The sequence below is a fragment of the Geotrypetes seraphini genome, chromosome 8, assembly GCF_902459505.1.
Source record: "Geotrypetes seraphini chromosome 8, aGeoSer1.1, whole genome shotgun sequence".
NCBI classification, from domain to species: Eukaryota; Metazoa; Chordata; class Amphibia; order Gymnophiona; family Dermophiidae; genus Geotrypetes; species Geotrypetes seraphini.
The window spans coordinates 31,540,170-31,561,703 of NC_047091.1; the positions used below are offsets into that span (position 1 = coordinate 31,540,170).

The 21,534-nt window shown below is 46.0% G+C and overlaps 1 protein-coding gene across 10 annotated transcripts in view; it reads right to left on the reverse strand.

Annotated features, from left to right (window-relative positions):
- Positions 1 to 1,880: 1,880 nt before the first annotated feature.
- The window catches only part of INPP5B (inositol polyphosphate-5-phosphatase B), a 117,201-nt gene continuing 97,547 nt past the window's right edge, over positions 1,881 to 21,534 (reverse strand). For all 10 annotated transcript variants that reach the window (XM_033954317.1, XM_033954316.1, XM_033954315.1 and 7 more), the window contains 3 exons: positions 9,331 to 9,458; positions 7,594 to 7,705; positions 1,881 to 2,581 (listed from right to left, as the gene is read on the reverse strand). In XM_033954317.1, the coding sequence (XP_033810208.1) occupies positions 2,460 to 2,581; positions 7,594 to 7,705; positions 9,331 to 9,458 (362 nt within the window). In that variant the 3' untranslated portion in view covers positions 1,881 to 2,459. The remainder of the gene's footprint in view (positions 2,582 to 7,593; positions 7,706 to 9,330; positions 9,459 to 21,534) is intronic.

Sequence of the window (21,534 nt, forward strand, 5' to 3'; positions counted from 1 at the left end):
GCCCATTCCTCTTCCTGTGTTTCCTACTCTACTTACGCAGCAGCATCACTCTCTACTACATCCCAATCTGTCCTCGCTCCACCTGACAGCTTGGTTTCTCTCGGGCTGACCTCTCCAGAGAATCTGTCTCAGCCTGTCCGTCGTATTTTGGATGCCTCTAGGAAACCGGCCACCCTCCAATGTTACCATCAGAAGTGGACCCGATTCTCCTCTTGGTGTCTACTACATCATCACGATCCCACCTCAATGGCGGTGGAAACTGTACTGGACTATTTGCTCTCTCTCTCCGACGCTGGCCTCAAGTCTACCTCAATCAGAGTCCACCTCAGTGCCATCACTGCGTTTCATGAGCCTATCCTCGGAAAACCTCTTACGGCTCATCCCCTGGTTTCCCGGTTCATGAGAGGCCTCTTCAATGTCAAACCACCTCTGAAGCCTCCTCCAGTCGTCTGGGACCTGAATGTGGTTTTATCAGCCCTCATGAAGCCTCCGTTTGAGCCTCTTGCCACAACTTCACTCAAATTTCTTACATGGAAGGTGCTTTTCCTCATTGCCATCACCTCTGCCAGGAGGGTTAGTGAGCTGCATGCACTGGTTGCCGACCCACCTTTCACTGTTTTTCACCATGACAAGGTGGTTCTGCGTACCCATCCTAAATTCCTTCCCAAGGTGGTCTCGGATTTTCATCTCAACCAGTCCATTGTGTTGCCTGTCTTTTTCCCTAAGCCCCATTCTCATCCTGGGGAACAGGCATTGCACACGCTGGACTGTAAGCGTGCCCTTGCTTACTACCTTGACCGTACCAGGGCTCACCGCTCATCTCCTCAGCTCTTTTTGTCCTTCGACCCTAACCGTCTGGGTTGTCCTGTCTCTAAACGGACGCTTTCCAACTGGCTTGCTGCCTGCATTGCGTTCTGTTATGCTCGGGCCGGTCTCTCACTGGAAGGTGCTGTCACGGCCCACAGGGTCAGAACTATGGCTGCTTCTGTGGCTTTCCTCCGTTCCACGCCCATCGAGGAAATCTGCAAGGCTGCCACTTGGTCCTCAGTTCACACGTTCACCACTCACTACTGTCTGGATACCTTCTCCAGACGGGATGGGCACTTCGGCCAATCTGTGTTACACAATTTATTTTCCTAATGGCCAACCATCCCTCCTCCCTCTCTGTTAGCTTGGAGGTCACCCATGTGTTAAGAATATGCTGCCTGCTTGTCCTGGGATAAAGCACAGTTACTTACTGTAACAGGTGTTATCCAGGGACAGCAGGTAGATATTCTTACGTCTCACCCACCTCCCCGGGTTGGCTTCTTAGCTGGCTTATCTTAACTGGGGACCACGCACTCCTCAGTCAGGCGGGAAGGCACTCGCGCATGCGCAGTGCGGCCAACTAGAACTTTCTAGTAAAAAGTGTCCGTATCGGGGCTCCGTCGGTGATGTCACCCATGTGTTAAGAATATCTGCCTGCTGTCCCTGGATAACACCTGTTACGGTAAGTAACTGTGCTTTATGGCACTACTGAAGGTAGGTAGGAGGCAATTTTCTAAATTGCATATTATACTATTGACATGAGGCTATAATGTCAGATAAGATTTGCGTGCCACAGAGGTATTGCTTGCACATCGGTCATATCTTACTCAGTAGTCGATACGCTCTCCAGGGCTGGTGATGGATGATAAATGGTCTGTGTGTTTTGCAATTACTTTTCTAGGCGAAATGGATTTCCTTCTTTTTTTTTTTCTGCCACTGTCGAGCTTTGAGAAAAGCAGCATAGAAAAATCCGACGAACCATAATAAACCAAACTGCTGTACCTGTGCCAATTTTGCAGAACAGCTCCCTAGTTAGAAGGTGCTAAATGTCGAGACGAAAAGCAATGATACTATCAAGGTAGACCACAAAGTTTAATAAAATTCTTAAACACAATTCCAATCTTTATATTTTAAAATACATTAAATAGCTAAAATTCAGTACAAAGTTTCCTCTGTGGTATGCAGATAGATTATTTTAAAAATCCTCCTTACTTTCCAAAAAAAAAAAAAAAAAAAAAGCTTCCTTTTTTATCTGCCTGACAGTCATTGTGTCCAAAAATCTGTAGTGAACCAGTCAATAAACAATTCTCCCCTTCCCCCTCAATACACACAGATATATAAAAAAAGGCCAACTGTGAAAATAGAGGGCACCTTTTACAGAAACAAATCTCTTTACAATAATGTTAAAATTATATATGTATTTAACTTTACATATTAACATTTATACATTTAGGGCTCCTTTTACTAAGGTGCGCTAGCGCTTTTAGCTCACGCAGCAGATTAGCGCTTGCTAACCTCACACTTCGCGGCTAGAACTAACGCCAGCTCAATGCTAGCGTTAGCGTCTGGCGCGCGCTATTCCGCACGTTAATGCCCTAACGCAGCTTAGGAAAAGGAGCCCTTAGTCTGTGGTACACGTGAGGAAAACGACTTCAGGTTGCGTTTCTTTTCGAAAGGAACTGCCACATGAATCCTTGAGCTCTCCTCTTGTCGGAGATATCCTGCTTGGTCAGGTCAGGGGGAGGTCGAAGAAGTAAGCTTCCAAATAAACTAGCTAAAGAGAAAAAAAAAAAACACCCACCATCCAAACACACGTTAAAAGCAGAACAATTTCAAGCAGCAAGAAAACAGTTCATGTCGATTTAAACAAGCGGGGGTGGGTGGGAGGGGTGGGGGAACAAACCAATGTGCAGTCTTCAAAGCCACACATTCTAGTTGCCGATGCTGTATTCAAAAATATCGGTCAGGCCCACCTATTCTGCCTATGAAATTAAAGATGCCCCATTTCTGTCTCCCTTTAATGTTTCAATCCCAAGCAACCGGGGGGGGGGGGGGGGTCAGATTTTGAGAAGCGTCAACTGAAGTGCTTCTATACCACACCAGTACCTTAGACAGACATGAATCTTTTTGGGTGGCCTAAACAGCTGACATGGGGGGAGGGCACGAGGCATGCCATCAAGTGTTTTGCAGTTCAGGAAAATGGTGAAAGCCATGGGGTCCTTTTATTAAGGTGCGCTAATTGATTTAGCACGCACTAAATGCCCATAGAATATAATGGCCAATGAATATAACTTTGGCTTTTATTCTTGCCTTTTCTATTTTTAAATGGAGTTCTTTTCTTAATGAATGTGAAATATATATTGTAAACCGCTTGGATCCTTTTTGGCTGTTACGCGGTATATAAAGTTTTTAATAAACAAACATTCTCTTCTTGGTTGGTCTGAGAACTTTTCATTGGCCCCTCGAATTGTGATGTCATAATGCCTCATTCCACCAATGCCTAAGAGCCAACCTCATCAGTGATGTCACAATGGCTTGGTTTCCCTATACTTGTGCCCATTTACTAGATGCATTTGCCTCATTGTAACAAAAAGTGTGGAATAACCTGTATGTTTCATGGCTCCACGTCATTCTCTTCTTGGTTGGGGTGAAAACTTTTCATTGGCCCCCTCGAATTGTGATGTCATAATGCCTCATTCCACCAATGCCTAAGAGCCAACCTCATCGATGATGTCACAATGGCTTGGCTTCCCTATACTTGTGCCCATTTACTAGATGCATTTGCCTCATTGTAACAAAAAGTGTGGAATAACCTGTATGTTTCATGGCTCCACGTCATTCTCTTCTTGGTTGGGCTGAGAACCTTTCTTAGGCCCCTCGTACTTAACTGACAAGACATTAGTGCAGTGGAAAAATGGATAACAGACCACAAACTGAAACTGAACATGGACAAAACAAAATTTCTACTCCTCGAAAAGGATAAGAACCCCTCCACCACAGAACTAGACATTAACTCCACCAAATACCATATACAACCCACCCTTAAACTCCTGGGAGTAACAATAGACAGATGCTGCACAATGCAAGCCCATATCAACAAGACCACCCAGAGAGCATTTCTAGCCATGCACAATTTACGTAAAATCAGAAAATTCTTCGACAAAGAGCAATATAGGCTCGTAGTCCAATCCCTAGTACTAGGTCTACTGGACTACTGCAACATCCTCTACCTGCCTTGCCCTGCAACAATGATAAAACAATTACAGACAATCCAAAACACTGCACTCAGACTGATCTACTCGCTAAGAAAATTTGACCACGTCACCACTGCCTATCTAGACTCACACTGGTTACCAATACAAGCGCGAATCTAATTCAAATTATACTGTCTATTATTCAAAGCAATAAATGGCTCAGCCCCCAATTACCTAAACAACCGCCTGAACCAAAATCTTGCCGCTAGACAAAGAAGATCTAAGACTCCATTTACCTACCCCCCACTCAAAGGCACCCAGCGTAAGAAGATGTTTGACAGTCTGCTAGCGACGCAAGCAGCGAAATTGAACCATGCCATCTCCAACCTGCTGATGACAACAAGCAATTTCAAATCTTTTCGCAAAGAAATCAAAACCCATCTATTCAAAAAATTTATACAGATGTCATAACTCCAACCTGGATTCCCCTCAGTGTGACTCCCCCATCCTCCCTTCTTCACCAGTTACCCTTCCCCTCAAAGCCCAAGCTTGTCAACTGCTTCCCTAACTGCATATATACTGAAACTGCACTATATCCTATCTGTACAGCATCCCGAATTGTATATCCACTGGAATAGCCCAATCCTCCTTGCCGTATCCCATTCCCTAAACTATACTACACCATTCTTCTTGTAACTTCTCTGGAAATGTTCTTCTTCTTGTAACTCTTCTGGAAAACTCCAGAAGTCTCTTTGTAATCATCCTGGAAATGTCCAGATGTCTCTTTTGTAATCCGCCCAGAACTGCAAGGTTGAGGCGGAATAGAAATCAGTAATGTAATGTAATGCAATTAGGACTCAATCTGATCTAATCTTTGGTCTTGTATATTGCATCATCCCTAAAAATTAGGGCTCGATGCAGTTCACAATAAACAAGATAATTTAAATTGATCAAAGCTTAATCATCATTCTGGGAATGTTTGAAATAAAATAGTCCTCAAATGTTTACGAAAGACTTAAAATGAACTGATCGTTTGTGACGAAAGAGGCAGCTCGTGCCATAAGGAAATTGATACAACTGAAATCCCTTTACAGGACCAGATTCTCTAATATCGCTGGTAAAATCCAAATGGCCGCTATAGCGGCCATAAATGTAACGAATTAAAAAAAACAAGTCATTTTCAAAGAACCGCACATGCAAATGATGTTCGCAGAAGATCACAGAGCTCACCAAATTTACATGAGATGAGTCGCTGCTAATAGCGATTGGCACATGCGCAGAACAATCCATGGAAAGAGGCATAAATGTACACATGTGCCGGGAAAAGCCACGCCTTAGGCATGCATATCATGGGCGTGCCTTATTGGAGCATAATATATGCACGTCAAGTATGAAATCATATACTGCTCACATGAATGGCATGGGTGGATATGAGGGGGCGGAGAACTACCAGCAAACGCTACGTCGTTGTGTCAATCGTAGGTATGCGAGCACTATGAACAGAGGGGAAGGGAGGTGCATCAGCTTTCAACAAGCACGCATAAGACACGCCTTTAATACATGCACCGAGACGCATGCTTTTGAAATTTTATTCCCCAAAAACTATTATACTACTATAATTTAGGTGAATGGTGTATTTTTTAAAAAATTATCATGGGCCACTGCCAGAAACACATACCTGAGACGTGCCAGAAACACACACCCGGCAATGATAAAGAATCGCCTGGAGTGCTTGTTTAACTATGAATGAGCCCATTTTACTATCATTTTAATATTAATGACTTCGTTGTAATACATTTGCATGGTAGAGTCGGAGGCTGCCAGGAAGCTCAAAAAAACCCATGGTGAGCCGTTCTGATAATCGGCCGGTACAATACTGCCATGCTAAACCGGCTGGAGTCAGTTTAGCGGCCATCGTTAAAGGCACGGTAAGTTTTGAGAATCCAGCTCAAAGAGGGAAAACGCCAATGCATATAAACATTTAGATCTGCGCATGGTCTCTCTTGAAAAATTCTGCATCAAAGGAACAAGAGATTCAGCAAATAGACCATGAAATATTCAGAAAAGAGCGACACAATTGATAAAAGGTATGGAAAACCTTTCATATGCTGAAAGATTAGAGAAACTGGGGCTCTTTTCCCTGGAGAAGCGGAGGCTTAGAGGGGACACGATAGAGACTTACAAGATCATGAAGGGCATGGAGAAAGTGGAGAGGGACAGATTCTTCAAACTTTTGAAAACTACAAGAACGAGAGGGCATTTGGAAAAAATTAAGAGGGGACAGATTCAGAACCAATGTTAGGAAGTGGACACCTGGAATGCGCTTCCAGAGGGCATGATAGGACAGAGTACGGTTTTGGGGTTCAAGAAGGGATTAGATAATTTCCTGAAGGAAAAGGGGAACATAAGAACATAAGCAGTGCCTCGGCTGGGTCAGACCAGAGGTCCATCATGCCCAGCAGTCCGCTCACGTGGGATAGAAGGGTATAGATAGAGGATTACTATACAGGTCCTGGACCTGATGGGCCGCCGCGTGAGCGGACTGCTGGGCATGATGGACCTCTGGTCTGACCCAGCCGAGGCACTGCTTATGTTCTTAACATTTCTCTGCACAGATTATCCAGAATAAAATTCAAATACCATTATTGTACAAAACGAAACATCATATCTATTTATAATAAGAAAAACATTGATATTCATGTTGTATAATGGGTGTGGCAGACAGCAGTGAAAGAGTTAAGAGCATGATAGCTAAGGGGGGGGGATCTCTTTGGTGCCTTCCTACTCTGGGGTGTCTTAAGCACTGCTTATTTTGCTTAATGGTTAATCCAGGCTTGAAACAAAGCAGAATTGCTTTTCCTCCTAGTGCCCCTTATATATCATTGAACATATCAAAGGCTTTGTTCATGTGTTTGCACAGTTTGGGACTTTATTTTTTTTAATCTAAACTAAACTAAATCTTAGGTTTGTATACCGCGCCATCTCCGCGAGCATAGAGCTCGGCACGGATTACAGAGTTAGGATAGAAAGGAACTACAATGAAGGGTTATAGGAGAGGAACTAAGAAGATAGAGAGGGACAAGGGTACCAGAGAGCGGGAGTTGAATAGATTTTTGAAAAGAGCCAAGTTTTCAAGTGTTTGCGGAAGGATTGGAGGGAGCTTGAATTTCTGAGCGGGGATGTGAGGTTGTTCCAGAGTTCTGTGATTCTAAAGGGGAGGGATGTTCCAAGTTTTCCTGTGCGGGATATTCCTTTTGTAGAGGGGAATGATAGTTTCAGTTTTTGGGAGGGTCTGGTGGAGTTGGGGTTTGAGGAGTTCCAAAAGAATGGGATGACGGGAGGAAGGATGCCATGTAGGATCTTGAAGGCTAAGCAGGCACATTTAAAGAGGACTCTGGAGTGTACTGGAAGCCAGTGAAGCTTGGACAGGAGTGGGGAGACGTGATCGAACTTGCGTTTTGCGAAAATAAGCTTAGCCGCGGCATTCTGTATGTATTTATGTATGTATGTATTTATTTAATAAATACATATGCGTCAGTGGCGAAAAGCAATCTGCATTCATTCATAATGGCACAATTGCGCAATTACTTACCCAGAATCGGAATATCAAGGTGATTTTGTGTAGCATTTCGCAGTAGCTCCTGCAGAAACGCCATAAGATAGTCGAAGACGTTTTTATGGCACTTAGGTAACCTGGAGACAGCCTGAAAGAGCAAATACACTACATCAGCTCCAGCGTTTGGTCCCACTTTTCAAACCGACCAGGATGCTTGTTACAGTCCTGGATTTAGGAGCCACAGATGGTGTTTCTTGATACTGAGAGCAAAGCTCGGACATGTTTTGTGTCTCATAGCACAGTGGTTGGGAAATACCAGAGAAGACATCAATCTCAACTAATGGTAGAACTTGTTTCCATCATTGAACACGATGGCGACTACAGGTCATGCCAATTAACACCAACCTTTTAACCAAGTCCCAGAGAAGCTCCAAACTATTCTTGATCTTCCATTTGTTGATATGCACACATAAACGGATAGCGTAGCTGGTTTTAAGAAAGGTTTAGACAATTTCCTAGAGGAAAAGTCCATAGTCTGATATTAAGACATGGGGGAAGCCTCTGCTTGCCCTGGATCAGTAGCATGGAATGTTGCTACTCTTTGGGATTCTAGAATCTTGTTACTCTCTGGGATTCCAGAATCTTGCTATTCTTTGTGATTCTGTGTAGAATGTTGCTACTCCTTGGGTTTTGGCCAGGTATTGATGACCTGGATTGGCCACCGTGAGAACGGGCTACGGGGCTTGATGGACCGTTGGTCTGACCCAGTAAGACTATTCTTATTATGTTCTTATGTTAGTGCATTATGACATGATTATACGGTAAAGATCATAATAACACAGGAAAACTGCCTAGGGCTTCAGATTTTGAAGGCACATAGGGCCGGATTCTGCAACCGGCTCCAGTATCGGCCTGCACCTCCAAAACCAGCGCTGGTCGCATGTCAATCATGCACCAGCGCTGGTTGCAGAATTGTGACCACAACTAACATCCTTATTCTATAAGCCAAAATTTTGCACACCTTGTCAGTAATAAAGTGTAGGCCCTTAGAGGCAAATTCTATAAAGGGTGAACATAAGAATAGCCTTACTGGGTCAGACCAAAGGTCCATCAAGCCCAGTATCCTGTTTCCAACAGTGGCCAACCCAGGTCATAAGAACATAAGAATAGCTTTACTTGGTCAGACCAATAGTCCATTAAGCCTATTAGCCCGTTCCTAAAGTGGCCAATCCAGATCACTAGTACCTGACCAAACCCAAGGAGTAGCAATATTCTATGCTACCTATCCAAGGCAAGCAGTGGCTTCCCCCATGTCTTTCTCAATAATAGACTACGGACTTTTCATCCAGGAAATTGTCCAAACCTTTCTTAAAACCAGCTATGCTATCCCTATTGGGATAGGGAGTGAGAGAGAATTATTGGACATGGTGGTGGGAGAAGAGTGTAGTAGAAAGAGATGGGTAAGGGAGAGATGAGAAGGAGTAATGTTGGATGTGGTGGTAAACAATGGGATGGATAGAAAGGGATGCAAGAGGGGCTTTAAGGAGGTGGGAAGAATATTAGGATCCGAGTTACATACAAATTGAACTTAAGAATGGTTTAAAAAATGGAACCTGTTGTTAACCCGGGGACTGCCTTTACACAAATGACACTTGAGGAGTTCACAAATACCAAAGAAACGAAGCCAATCAATCTTAGGAGCCCTTGAGAGGAAAAGCTAGTTGCATCGACAATGTTGGCCCTTCGATCCTCCAGCTAGCACTTGTGCATTACCTGAACACACATGGAATAATCACTGGCACTCTCAAGACAAGTCTCGTACAAATGGTGGCAGACGACGGGCTCCGGAAGTGCTTCCAGGAACAGCAGCAGGGCCTCAGCCACAGAGTGGATACTGCCAGCTGACAGGGTGTGGTGAAGGAAAAGGTCAATATGAGCTCTCTTTTGCACTAGTGTCACAGAGATCAAGACAGAATTACAGAACTTAACATATTTCTACTCTGCTTCCCCCCACCCCTCCCGCCTTTGACAACCCTTTAAAATCTGTAAGGGTAAAACAAGATATTACCCTTAAAGATTTGTGGTTGGGTATTTCTAGAGTTGAAGGGTTTCTCACAGAATCTATGAAACAAACATTGGACTATTCTCAGTCTGCTTCTCAAAAATTTGTGAATGTGGATTCCAATTTAAGTTGTTTGGATAAAAGATTAAGTGTGGTAGAAATTCAAAGTAATACATTGCAATCTGTCTCAGTATCTGCTGTTAAGGATTCTACGGTGCTACATTCTAAAATAGAAATGTTAGAGAATATGAATAGAGTGAGGAATCTCCGTTTGGTTAATTTCCCAGTGACTCATTTATTATCCCCTGAAATTTTGTTAAGGAAATATTTCAAAGAAATACTGGGATTAACCAATGCGGAAACCTTTCCAATTAACAATTATTATTATATTCCACAAAAGAAAATATAATCCAACCATGAGGTGAACCATCTGGTCACAAATGAAATAAATTTGACAGAATTTTTGGAAGATAGTCAAGATGTGATTCAGAGTAGGTCCACTATGGTAATAACATGCATGAGCGAGATAGATAAAATGTTAATAATGACACTTTACTTTAAAAATAGATTGACAAAATTTTGTGGAGATTTGGTTAGGATTTTTCCTGATGTTTCAAGAGCTACGCAATTAAGAAGGAAATAATTTTTGAAATTAAGAACTAGAGTTTTAGCTCTTGAGGCATCATTCTATCTAAAATCTCCATGTAAATGTCTTGTCAAATTACAAGAAATTGAATATGTTTTTTGGGAACCCATTCAACTACAACAATTTTTAATGGCTAGAGAACAGAAATGAAGTTTGTTGGTTTACTGTTTCACTACTGAGAAAGTTGGAGGATGTTAAAGTCCCATAAATAGTGAATGGTTAAGATTCGTATGAATCCAAACCGATTCTTAGTTTTCTTTGTAGTTCAGTTAGGTCATATAGTCGTATGGCTCCACAGTTTAGTGGGCTTGAAAAGTAATTTTGTGTTATATGTATAATGTAGGTTAAACTTTGTGTAAGATTTCTTTTTCTTTGATATCAATTGATATTAAAATTGTTAAAATTTGCATAAATAAATTTAAAAAAAACAAAAGAAAATCTGTAAATCAATTATTTTGTAACTTAGGGAAAAGACCTTTAGCACAGAACAGAAATCCCTCTAAAGAGTGGCCTAGTGGGTAAAGCTGTGGACTAAGGACCAGGGAAGTCAGGGTTCAAATTCCACTTCTCCACAAATGATCTGTGCCATTGGGCAAATCACTTCGCCCTCCACTGCCTCTGGGGCAAGGAAATACCTACTGTGTCTGAAGTGTTTCTTGCCTTTAATTTGGGTTTGGAAAGCTAAATTAAATCCAAATTGTTCTAAAGTCCAGACACGGCGTTAGATATGCAGTCCCTACCTTCAAATTGCAGTAACATGAACTGTGTGACCCGATTGCCCAGGGGTTGCAGTCACACCAGGCCGATGTCGGCCTTGTGTTCGCCTCAAAAACTTGCCAGTCTTCGGGTTCCCTTTTCCCTATTTCAAGATTTTGATAAACTAAATTGTGAATGCCCCAACATCATCCCTCCTAGAATGTCGAATTAAAAGATATTTAAAAATATGATGTATAGACGCACACATGGACAATTTTCTGTCTGAAAATTACTCACACCTTCTCTGGGGGTAAAAGTACAGGTTGGTTGTACTTTGTGTGACCTATTACTTTGGTTTGACTAAAGCTCCATTTTTTTGCATTCCCCCCGCCCTCCCTCCTCAGCTTCTGTCCTGGCCAACTGCTTAGCTGCCTAACAATTAAACTGGCCCTCTGGATCTGTTAGGACCTAAAACTCAGGATTGTGCATTTGAAGGAGAGAAACCCCCCCATACACACATACATATATTTCATCTTGAAGTACAGAATCTGTTCAGTTCACTGTGAGCAGGTTTGTAAATAACAATAAAGTTATTCAAAATGAAAGTGCATGGGAGAACCAATCAGAAAACTACTGCTAGGGTTAACGTGTTTAATGCCAGGTTTGTGCCCACATCATACAACACTGAATGCTCAGAGGGCTTCAGTGCTTGTGCTCAGGATGGTTGCAAATTACACTGAGATGGATGTTAATGAGGTCAATGGTGCATTAGATTTAAAATACTAGTATTGATTTTTAGAGCTTTTGAGCAATGAAGCGCCATTTGCTCTGGCATCTTCTTTGAAAGTTTACCGTCCTAATCATAACATCTGTTGAGAAATTACTATTGGACACCCCATTTATTAAACAATTAAGACCAGAAATGACCGCACTGCTATGATTCACAACTGAAGGCGGACAAACCTGGAATGGATTACCAGCCGAATTCCGTACGATGACATCAATACTTAAGTTCAGAAAATATTTGAAGGCTTTTTTTTTTTTTTTTTCCTCAGGCTTTTTCAGAGTAATAACTTTTTATGATATATGTTGGTCATATAATGATGGTATATTTTTTATTATTGTATTGTGTGTTAGTGTTTTGTCTTATGTAAGTGCATTCTGTATACCGCCTTGAACCATTGGATAGAGCGGTTTAGAAATATTTTTAAAAGGGCCCCTTTTACAAAGCTGAAGTAGCGATTCCCACACTGCAAATGCGATGCAGCCCATTCAGTTCCTATGGGCTGTGTCAGGACTCACTACCTTGGCTTTGTAAAAGGGGCCCTAAATAAGCATTCCTAGTGTTACCAAACATCCAGGAAAATACAGACATGTCCTCTTTTTAGACATGTCCGTGCTCATGGATGGACTTTCCAAAACCCGGCATTTGTCAAGGTTTTAGAAAGTCCCAACGAGCTCCGGCCACATCTGGAGGGCATCTGAGCATGCACAGACAACATCACACATATCCGTGCATGCTCCAGAAACCTCCAGACGCCGCCGGGGAAGAAAAGAGGTTTGTGAAAGCTGAACTGGAAGGGGCTAGGACGGAACTGTGTCCAGATTTTTGTGATCCGAAAAATAGTAACCCTAAGTATTCCTTCCCAGTGCACAAACTAAAGCACTACAAGGCACAGAAGGATGTAATGCCAGGTCAGGGGCAACACAGGTGTTTTTCAGGAGAATATTTTTTGTCAATTTCTCACGTCTGAACTGTGGATTTTTGTCTTCTTTTGCAAAAATGTTAAGTTCAAGTGATTTTTGAAAGGCTCATATTTTTAAAAGTGCAGCGGGACAGCGCTGACGTGTGTCTGCTTTTCTGCTTTCGTCTGGATCTCTTGCCACAAAACTCTCGTGTGCATGTGTCTGGCATGTTCCTCCCCTTGTTAGGCCAAACTGACCGCATATATTATTTGCACGTCATTTCCTTTGAGAATCACTTAGCTATTTCTCTGTGCAGTTGTTGCACTATGGGGTTTTGTGTTGTGGGCTTCAGTACTTTGGCCCCGTGGTCAGTCAGGGCTTCTACCCAATCTGGAACTGAGTTGGATTACCGAGAGCTTCCTCCTCCAATCAAAAGGGAGGGAGGAGGAGCTTAACGATAAAGGGTGGCATCATGTGAAATGCAACCAATCAGCTGTCATAGGATGTCAAGGCTTCTGCCCAATCTGGAACTAAGAAAGGGGTTTCCTCCAATAAGGAGGGATGGAGGAAGGGCGAGGAGAAGGTGAGAGAACCAATCAGCTGTGACGGTCTGTCAGAGCTTCTTTCCAGTCTGGAACTGAGAAGGATTACTAAGAATAAGAGTTTCCTCCAATCAGAAGGGAGATAACCAAGAGGGAGGCGGGACTTGGACAGGAAAGATGGCACAGGCTGAGGGAAGTGCAGTGATCTCAAAAGACCTTGAAATGAAAAAAAAAAAAAAAAAATCAAACTCCCAACTCCACACTAGTACGCTCTGAGTGATTAACACAATTTCCCAAAAGGCTGACGAGAGGGATCCAGATCCCCATTCCCTTAAGGTCCATTTCAGGGTTCAGCATATTCTCCCCAGTCATCCATCAGAACCCAGAGCCTCCTAGTTAAACCAGTCACTCCACCAAAAACTCAGGCAGTGGGAAAGATCACCTCTGGAGTTTTTAGTATAAACTTTTTTATTCACCAACAGGAAAGATATACACAGACCAGAGAGAACACAATCATTTTCTCAGTACAATGCCACAATACAGATTAACATGGTAACACCCAACTAGAAATCCCAGATATCAGCGAGAGTCCAGGCCTGTACTCTGATAGCCTGGAGCCCTCCAAATCCATACTAGACACAACCCCCCAACCGCTCCATCCCAACACCCCCCACCCCCAAAACCCCACCCTCAACCCACTGGCAAGACGGGGGCAACTGGCTTCCGCAAGCGATTGACCACCTGGCTCTTTATCACAGGGGGCAAAGTATCCAAATAAGAAGCCCAAACAGACAGAAAAAGCTTGCTCCGAGATCCAGAGAACCGAGCGGACGTGGACTCCCAGTCCATTAATAGATGCAATTTATTGCGCCAATACCAGATGGTGGGCGGGGAGTCCTGAAGCCAATGAGTAAGAATACATTTCATTCCCACAATATAGCCCTTACGAATGAGCTGGCTATCCCCTGCAGAAAGGCCGCCTAAATAGCCCTCCGCCAAAAAAATAGTCCCTTCCACCGATGAGGGGAGCCGATAACCTACCAAAGATTCCAAATAACAGCGGACCTCCATCCAAAAGGCAGAAATTGAAGTACACAGCCACACCCCATGTGCCAAAGAATTATCAACCCGGTGACATTTCAGACAAATAGCCGTAGGGGCACATCCGAAATAAAAGGCCCGCTGCTGCGAGACATATCCCCGATGTAAGACCCGAAAGTGACATTCCCGGAGCTCGGCGCTCTGCACCACCCGAGGTATCCGGCGCACCAGAGGAGCCAAGGACGCCACCCGCGGGCGACATCCCAGGTCCCGGGCCCAAGATGCCAAAAGCCGCTGATAATCCCTCCGAGGCTGCAGAGCCACCAATCTGCGATGATATTGAGAGATAGAAAGCCAATCCCACTGAGCATCAAAGAAAAAGTCGCGTACAGTGATAGCAAAAGACTGGGTCAATGAGTCCCTGGGCAAGGAGGCTACATAATGTGAGAGCTGCATATAAGCAAACCGATCCGTCGCACCCAAAGACCAGGACGCCTGGAGAGTCAAAAAAGGAACAGCGCTACCATCCATCTGGAGAAACTGCTCCAAAGTTCGGAGTCCCTTCCTCGCCCACCTTTTGAGAACAACATTGTCCTGTCCCGGACTGAAGGCCGCATTGCCCACTATGGGCAGCAGAACAGAACTAAAAGGCGAGTGACCCCACATCCGCGAAACACATCTCCAAGCCCGACGAAGCGGCTCCACCAAGCAGCTACGGGCCCCAGGCCCCAATCGCACCTTCCCGTCCCACTGTAAAAGATAAGGCAGAGCCCACGGAAAAAAATAATCAACCTCCAACTCCCGATCAGTATGCTGAGAGCCAAGAAAGAGCCAATCCCGGACATGCCGAAGCAAGCATGCCAAATTATACAAACGAATCGAGGGAAGACCCAAACCTCCCTGTGCCCAGGACCCCTGAAGGAAAGAACGATGCATTTTACCTTTCTTACCCCCCCAGCAAAATGAAATCACCAGTCTCTGAAGACCCAAGATATCTTTTTCCAAAAGAAAGAATGGAAGCGTTTGCAGGACAAATAACCATTTCGGGAAGATAATCATGCGAAAAAGATGAACACGGCCCATCAAGGAAAGCGGGAGATTCAACCAGCGCCGTAAAAGCCCCTTAGTTCCCTGCAACAAATGATCAACATTCAAACGGTAAAGCGCGGAGACATCCATAGACAACAAAATACCAAGGTATCGAAAAGAGGATCCCGCCCAGCGCAAAGGAAAATCCGGCCCCCAGTCCACCCGCAAAGATTCCGGATACGCCATAGCCTCCGACTTCTGCTTATTTAAACGGAAACCAGAAAAATCCCCATACTCACGAAAACACTCCAAAAGAGCAGGGAGGGAGGCCCGAGGATCCGTCAAATAAACCAAGAGGTCATCGGCAAAAGCCGCCAGTTTAAAATGATGAGCCCCCACGACCATTCCCATAATGTCCGGGTTACCCTGCACATCCCGAATGAGAGGATCCAGAGTCAGGACAAACAACAAAGGTGAAAGGGGGCATCCCTGGCGAGTACCCCTACAAATTGGAAAAGGATCAGAAAGGGTATCATTGGCCCACACACGGGCCACCGGGTTTTCATAAAGAGTCCGCACCGCCTGAATGAACCAGGGGCCGAGACCGTACACTCGCAGGACCTCAAACATAAAGCCCCAATCCACCTGGTCAAAGGCCTTCTCGGCGTCAAAGCTGATCATCAAAGAAGGCACCCGATCCTGTGCAGTCCGCTCCAAAGCCGCCAATATACGGCGGACATTCTTAGCAATCGCACGGCCCTTCACAAAACCCACTTGCTGATCAGAAATAAGACTCGGGAGTACCAAGGCAAGACGGGTGGCCAAAACTTTAGCAAAAAGCTTAGCCTCAAAATTCAATAAAGAGATCGGTCTGTACGACTCGGGTCTAGTCGAATCCTTCCCAGGTTTCAACAGAACAATAATCTGTGCTACATTCAAGTGGCGAGGGAGCTCCCCCAAACCGACCGCCTCGTTAAACACCGAAGCCAACAAAGGCGCCACCTCAGCTCGCAATATCTTATAAAACTCGCTACGTAGCCCATCCGGGCCAGGAGACTTACCCAAAGCGCTAGCCTGGATCTCCCGCTCAATCTCCCCTGCAGTAACCTCCGCCTCCAACTGCTCCCGAGAGGAAGCTGAAAGAGTCGGGAGATCCCGACCAGCCAAATATACCTCCCCATCTAGCAGAGGGTCAGAGGGAGCAGAATACAAGTTCTCAAAGAAATCCCGCAACTCCCTGTTGATGTCTCCATCAGTATGCACTATCTCCGAGTTCCGCGTCTGAAGAGAAGCAATACGCGAACTACCCCGCTGCTGTCGAACTAGCTTTGCAAGAAACTTACTACTCTTATTCGCAAAACGATAAAGATGATACCTATAATGCTCCATAGACCGACGAGCGTGTTGGTGTAACAGAGAGTTAAGCGAACACTGAGCCTCCAGCAATCTAGCCCTATCCGGGAGTGCCCGAGTGGTGCCGTAGCGTCGACGGAGAGAAGAAACCAGTCTCTCCAGCCGAAGCAGCTCTCGTGTGCGCGCTTTACGCTGAAAACTAGCATAGGAAATAATCTCACCCCGAAGGACCGCCTTTGCCGTCTCCCAAGCCAACGAAGGAGTACCAAAATGAGCTGCATTGGTATCCTGAAAAGAGCGCCACCGGGCTACCAGATGTTCGTGAAATTTACTATCACGATAAAGGTGGCAAGGAAAGCGCCAACCCCGAGGGGTCCCCGGCGTCCGAGATAACTGCCATACCAACGCCACCCAAGCATGGTCCGATACCTCAATAGGCCCCAGCGTAGACTCTACGACCTCTGCAAACACAGAGCGGGAACAGAGAATATAGTCTATACGAGATAAGGAAGCATGGGCCCGAGAAACGTGAGTGAAATCCTTCTCCAAGGGATGCAAGACCCTCCAGGCGTCCACCAAGTCAAGGGAAGCACAAAGAATCTCAATTCCAGTAGCAGATTTCCGAGATTCCCTCCCCACCCCCGACGATCTATCCCAAAGAGGATCCGCCACCTCATTGAAATCCCCCCCCACCAACAGAGGAACATCTCCATAGACCGACAAAAGGTCTGCTAAATGATGAAAAAAACCCACGCCCGGGCTATTGGGAGCATAAAGGTTGCAGAGAATGTAAGGTTTAGAGTTCAAACTAACCGAGGCTATCACATACCTACCCTCCGGGTCCCTAAGGACAGTCTGTACCTCCAAATGAAGATGTTTACCCACCAAAATAGCCACTCCAGCCCTCTTACCCAACGCCGGGGAATCCAGGACATCCCCCACCCACCAGGTTCGCAGTTTGGCATGCTCCGCAGCTGTCAAATGCGTCTCCTGCAAAAAGGCCACGTCCGCCCGGCTCCTCCGCAGCTGTCGAAGCACCCTCTGTCGCTTTATTGGGGAATGAATGCCCCCCACATTCCAAGATAATAACTTAAGGGACATAAAAATGGAACAAAAATACCCAACAAGGAATCAAAAAATTCAAAAGCCTAGGAAGAGGCGTCCCAGCAAGCCCCCCTCCTAAGGCCACAGTCCTGCGGAAGCCAGTGCCTGCGGTCACCATGGAACAAGAACAACAACCCTCCCCACCCCACCCTCCCCTCCCCCCCAACAACAACCCACCCCCACCCACCACCCATCCCAACCCAACCCCCAAACCCAACCAGACCAATCCTACCCCACTAAACTCCTCCCATCCCATCCACCCCAACCCTTCTGGTCCCCACAGGAACCCAATCACTACAGACGCCCCCTCCACAGAAACCCCCCCAAAATAGCGAAGAGAACTGGACAAACCCCCAAGAGCAACCTAGCAGAATTAGAACCCATCTCCCAATCTCAAGACATCCTCATATAATGCCTCTGTGTCCCAGGAAGGGCCCCCCGACCCAAAGGAACCTAATCCCAGACCCTATCCACCCCCTAATATCCCTTGAGAATGAAAAACCAAGAACCCCAAAACTCATACTCAACAGGAACCCCAAAACCCCCACTCTAACTCTCCTCCCCCCATCGCATCAGACACGCCGCCAACCACTCGTCCCCATGCACGCCCCTCACCCCAGTCAACAAGCTCAACAACACCCGCTCCAAAAGATGGATCCAGGCCACCGTCCACCCAACACAGCCTGGGCCGTTTAGGGGTAGAGAGAGGCCCCGGCCACCCGTAAGAAACTAGAAAGCCCCACACATCCAAGGGCCTGGAGACCACTGAAAGTCAAAAGCACAAAAGCTGAGCAGCGCCCCAGTCAAAGACCGAAGTCCAACCAAGGTCCCAGCCAAATCCAAGAAGGAGTCCCAAGTTGTAGTCGAGCCAGAAGAATGAGGAGCTCCGAAGAGAGAAATCCAGCAAAAGTCCAGGGACACCGTGGCATCTGGAAGCACAAAATCCGAGCGGCGCCACCATCAAAGACATAGCCGCACAGGGCCATCTAAGGACCTGACAAAGATCCCAGAAGGAGACCATAGTTGCACCAACTCCAGAAGAAAGAGTGTCTCTGAAGACCGGCAGCCATCAAGCCGGACCAGCAGTAGAGGAGATCACACCAGCGGCACTAGTAGAAGGCAGGTCCACATTCCACGCATCCAACATGCTCTGCGCCTCCGCTACGGTAGAACAAAACTGAGTAGTGCCATTGTGATGGACCCTCAACCTCGCCGGGTAGAGGAGGGCGAAGCGAACATGGCGAGCCGCCAGCGTAGAGCACACCGGAGCAAATGCCCGCCGTTGCTGAGCCACTTTTGTAGAATAGTCCTGAAAACAGAGCACCCTGCCGTTTTGATAGGTGAGAACTCGCTCGCCCCGGGCCGCCTGAAGAATAGACTGTTTGTGAGCATAGTTCAAGATCTTTGCTATTACCACCCGTGGCCGGGCCTGATGAGCTGAACTGAGACCCAGGCGATGCGCCCTCTCGATACGAAGCGGGCCGAGATCCGCAGGAAAGGTAACGGAGGCAGCTAACCAGGCTTCCAGCGTGCCTCTCAAGTCCCGCTCCGCTACAGCCTCTGGAAATCCGATAAAACGCAAATTGGACCGGCGTGATCTATTTTCCAGGTCCTCAATGCGATCCTCGAGAGCAGAAATAAGGCGCTGCTGTGTTGTCTGGACATCCTCCACGTGCTGCAGGCTATCCTCCACATCGCTCACCCGCTGCCGGAACGCCGCCGTCTCCTGGCCCATAGCATCCAGCGAAGCCTGGACCACCGCCAGCTTGTGATCCAACGGCAGGAGCTTTTGTTCCAACACGAGCTCCATCGCCGCCGTAACTCCGGCCGTGATTTCAGTTATCCAAGCCGGCCCCCCCGTAGCAGCTCCAGGACTCGGCGGCGCCGCCATCTTAACTTCCCCCTGCTTGCCGCGGTCCTTTTCTCTGCAGGCCGACTTCAGCGACATGCCACTGCACAAGCCGCCCGAAACTCGCCCACAGCGACCGGAGGGAGGGGAGATATCGGAGGGTCCGGTCCGAAGGCTCAAGGACAGAGAATGCCTGTTAAGGGAGGAGAAGCTGCAGGGGGCCGCGGGAGAGCGAGACACAGACCAGCTCTCAGGGCCAGATCACTGTCTCTTCTAGAAGTCCCCAGGAACTCCGTTTGAAGCGAGTCCAACCTCCCCTCTCCTAATCTCCCCTCGTTTCATGTGCAGGAATGCTCCCTTACTGACCACTGTAGCGACGATCCCGTGACTGCTTCTGGACTCGGCGGCACCGCCATCTTGGCTTCTCCCTGCCTGCCGCGGTCCTGTTCTCTGCGGGCCGATTCCAGCTACACGCCACCGCGAAATCGGCCCGAAACTCGCCCACAGTGTCCGGGGGAGAGGAGGCAGCGGAGGGTCCGGTCCAGGGCTCAAAAGCCGAAGGATACCCGACAAGGGAGGGGAATCTGCGAAGGGCAGCGGGAGAGACACAGACTAGCGTCTGTCCCGCTGCATGGCGTCACGTGATCCTTCATAAAGAAAATGGAGTTTTTAATGTATACAAACTAATCCCTTGCAACAAAAAGGAAATTTAGTCACATGCAAAGAAATTTTGGCGTTTAGGTTAATTGGACAGGAAGACACCTGTTTCCAACATCTTTTATATATACAAAAAGACTTCAAAAGTTAATCTAACAATGCTCATTAGTCCAATAAAAAAGGTATCACCTTAATTTTTGTTTTATTTCTACATATTATCTTTTAAAAGTGGACTAATATGGCGAACAAACCATTTCTTTCAAAAAGACTGAAATGATAGGAAGTCAGAGAGATCCTGATTAGAGAATGACAAGGGGATAAATTTCTTCCTGTCCCCACAGGAACTCAATTTCCCCGTTCCGTCCCCGCGAGTTCTATCGCTGTTCCTGTCCCATTCCTGTAAGCTCTGCCTTAACCACAGAAGCCTTGACCACTTATGATTTTAAAGTGTTTGAGGCTTGTGCAGATAAGGACAGAGCTTGCAGGGATTGGACAAGAAAAGAACTCGTGGAGACGGGATGAGAAAATGAGTTCCTGGTGGGAACAGAGAAAAATTTGTCCTCTTGTCATTCTCTAATCCCGATTCTCCCCGAGGCAAATTTCAGGGTTCAATCATCCTTTCCCATATTCACCCATCAGGACCTTGATCCAGAGCCTCCCACTGGACTACAAGTATCCTCATGGAAACCTAGGCAGTAGGAAAGATCACCTCAGGAGTTTAATTTGCACAAACTAATCGCTTGCAACAAAGATTGTCATTTCAGTTTTCCTTTGGGGCCAGATTTAGTCACGTGGAAAGAAATTTTGTGACAGGGCGTTAGGTTAACTGGGCAGGAAGGCGCCTATTTCCAGCCTCTCTTATACAGGACACACAGACACCAAAATCTGGTACTTCAAAAAGACAGATGAGAGGGAGTCAGAAAAATCCCGATTCTGCTTGAGGCAAATTTCAGTGTTCAATCATCTTTTTCCATATTCACCCATCAGGAGCTTGATCCAGAGGACCGGGACTTCTCCTGTAATTCTAGGTTGAAATCACTTAGCTAAACCAGTCAGCCACTGTATTGGGTGGTCGGAACCCACGTGGAAATCTTGACTGTGAAAGATCACAGAATTTAGCTAGCATATGTTATATACCAGGTTGCTTTATGTGTAAAGGCCACATAATTAGCTATTTTATAAGAGATACTTAAGGCCATATTCTACAAATGGCGCAGTAAGTTAGGCGGCGGTTGGCGCTCTATTACTGCCTAACTTAATTGTTTTCATTTTCTTTAATTGACGCAGTAACTGACCGCATAGTTTAAAACCG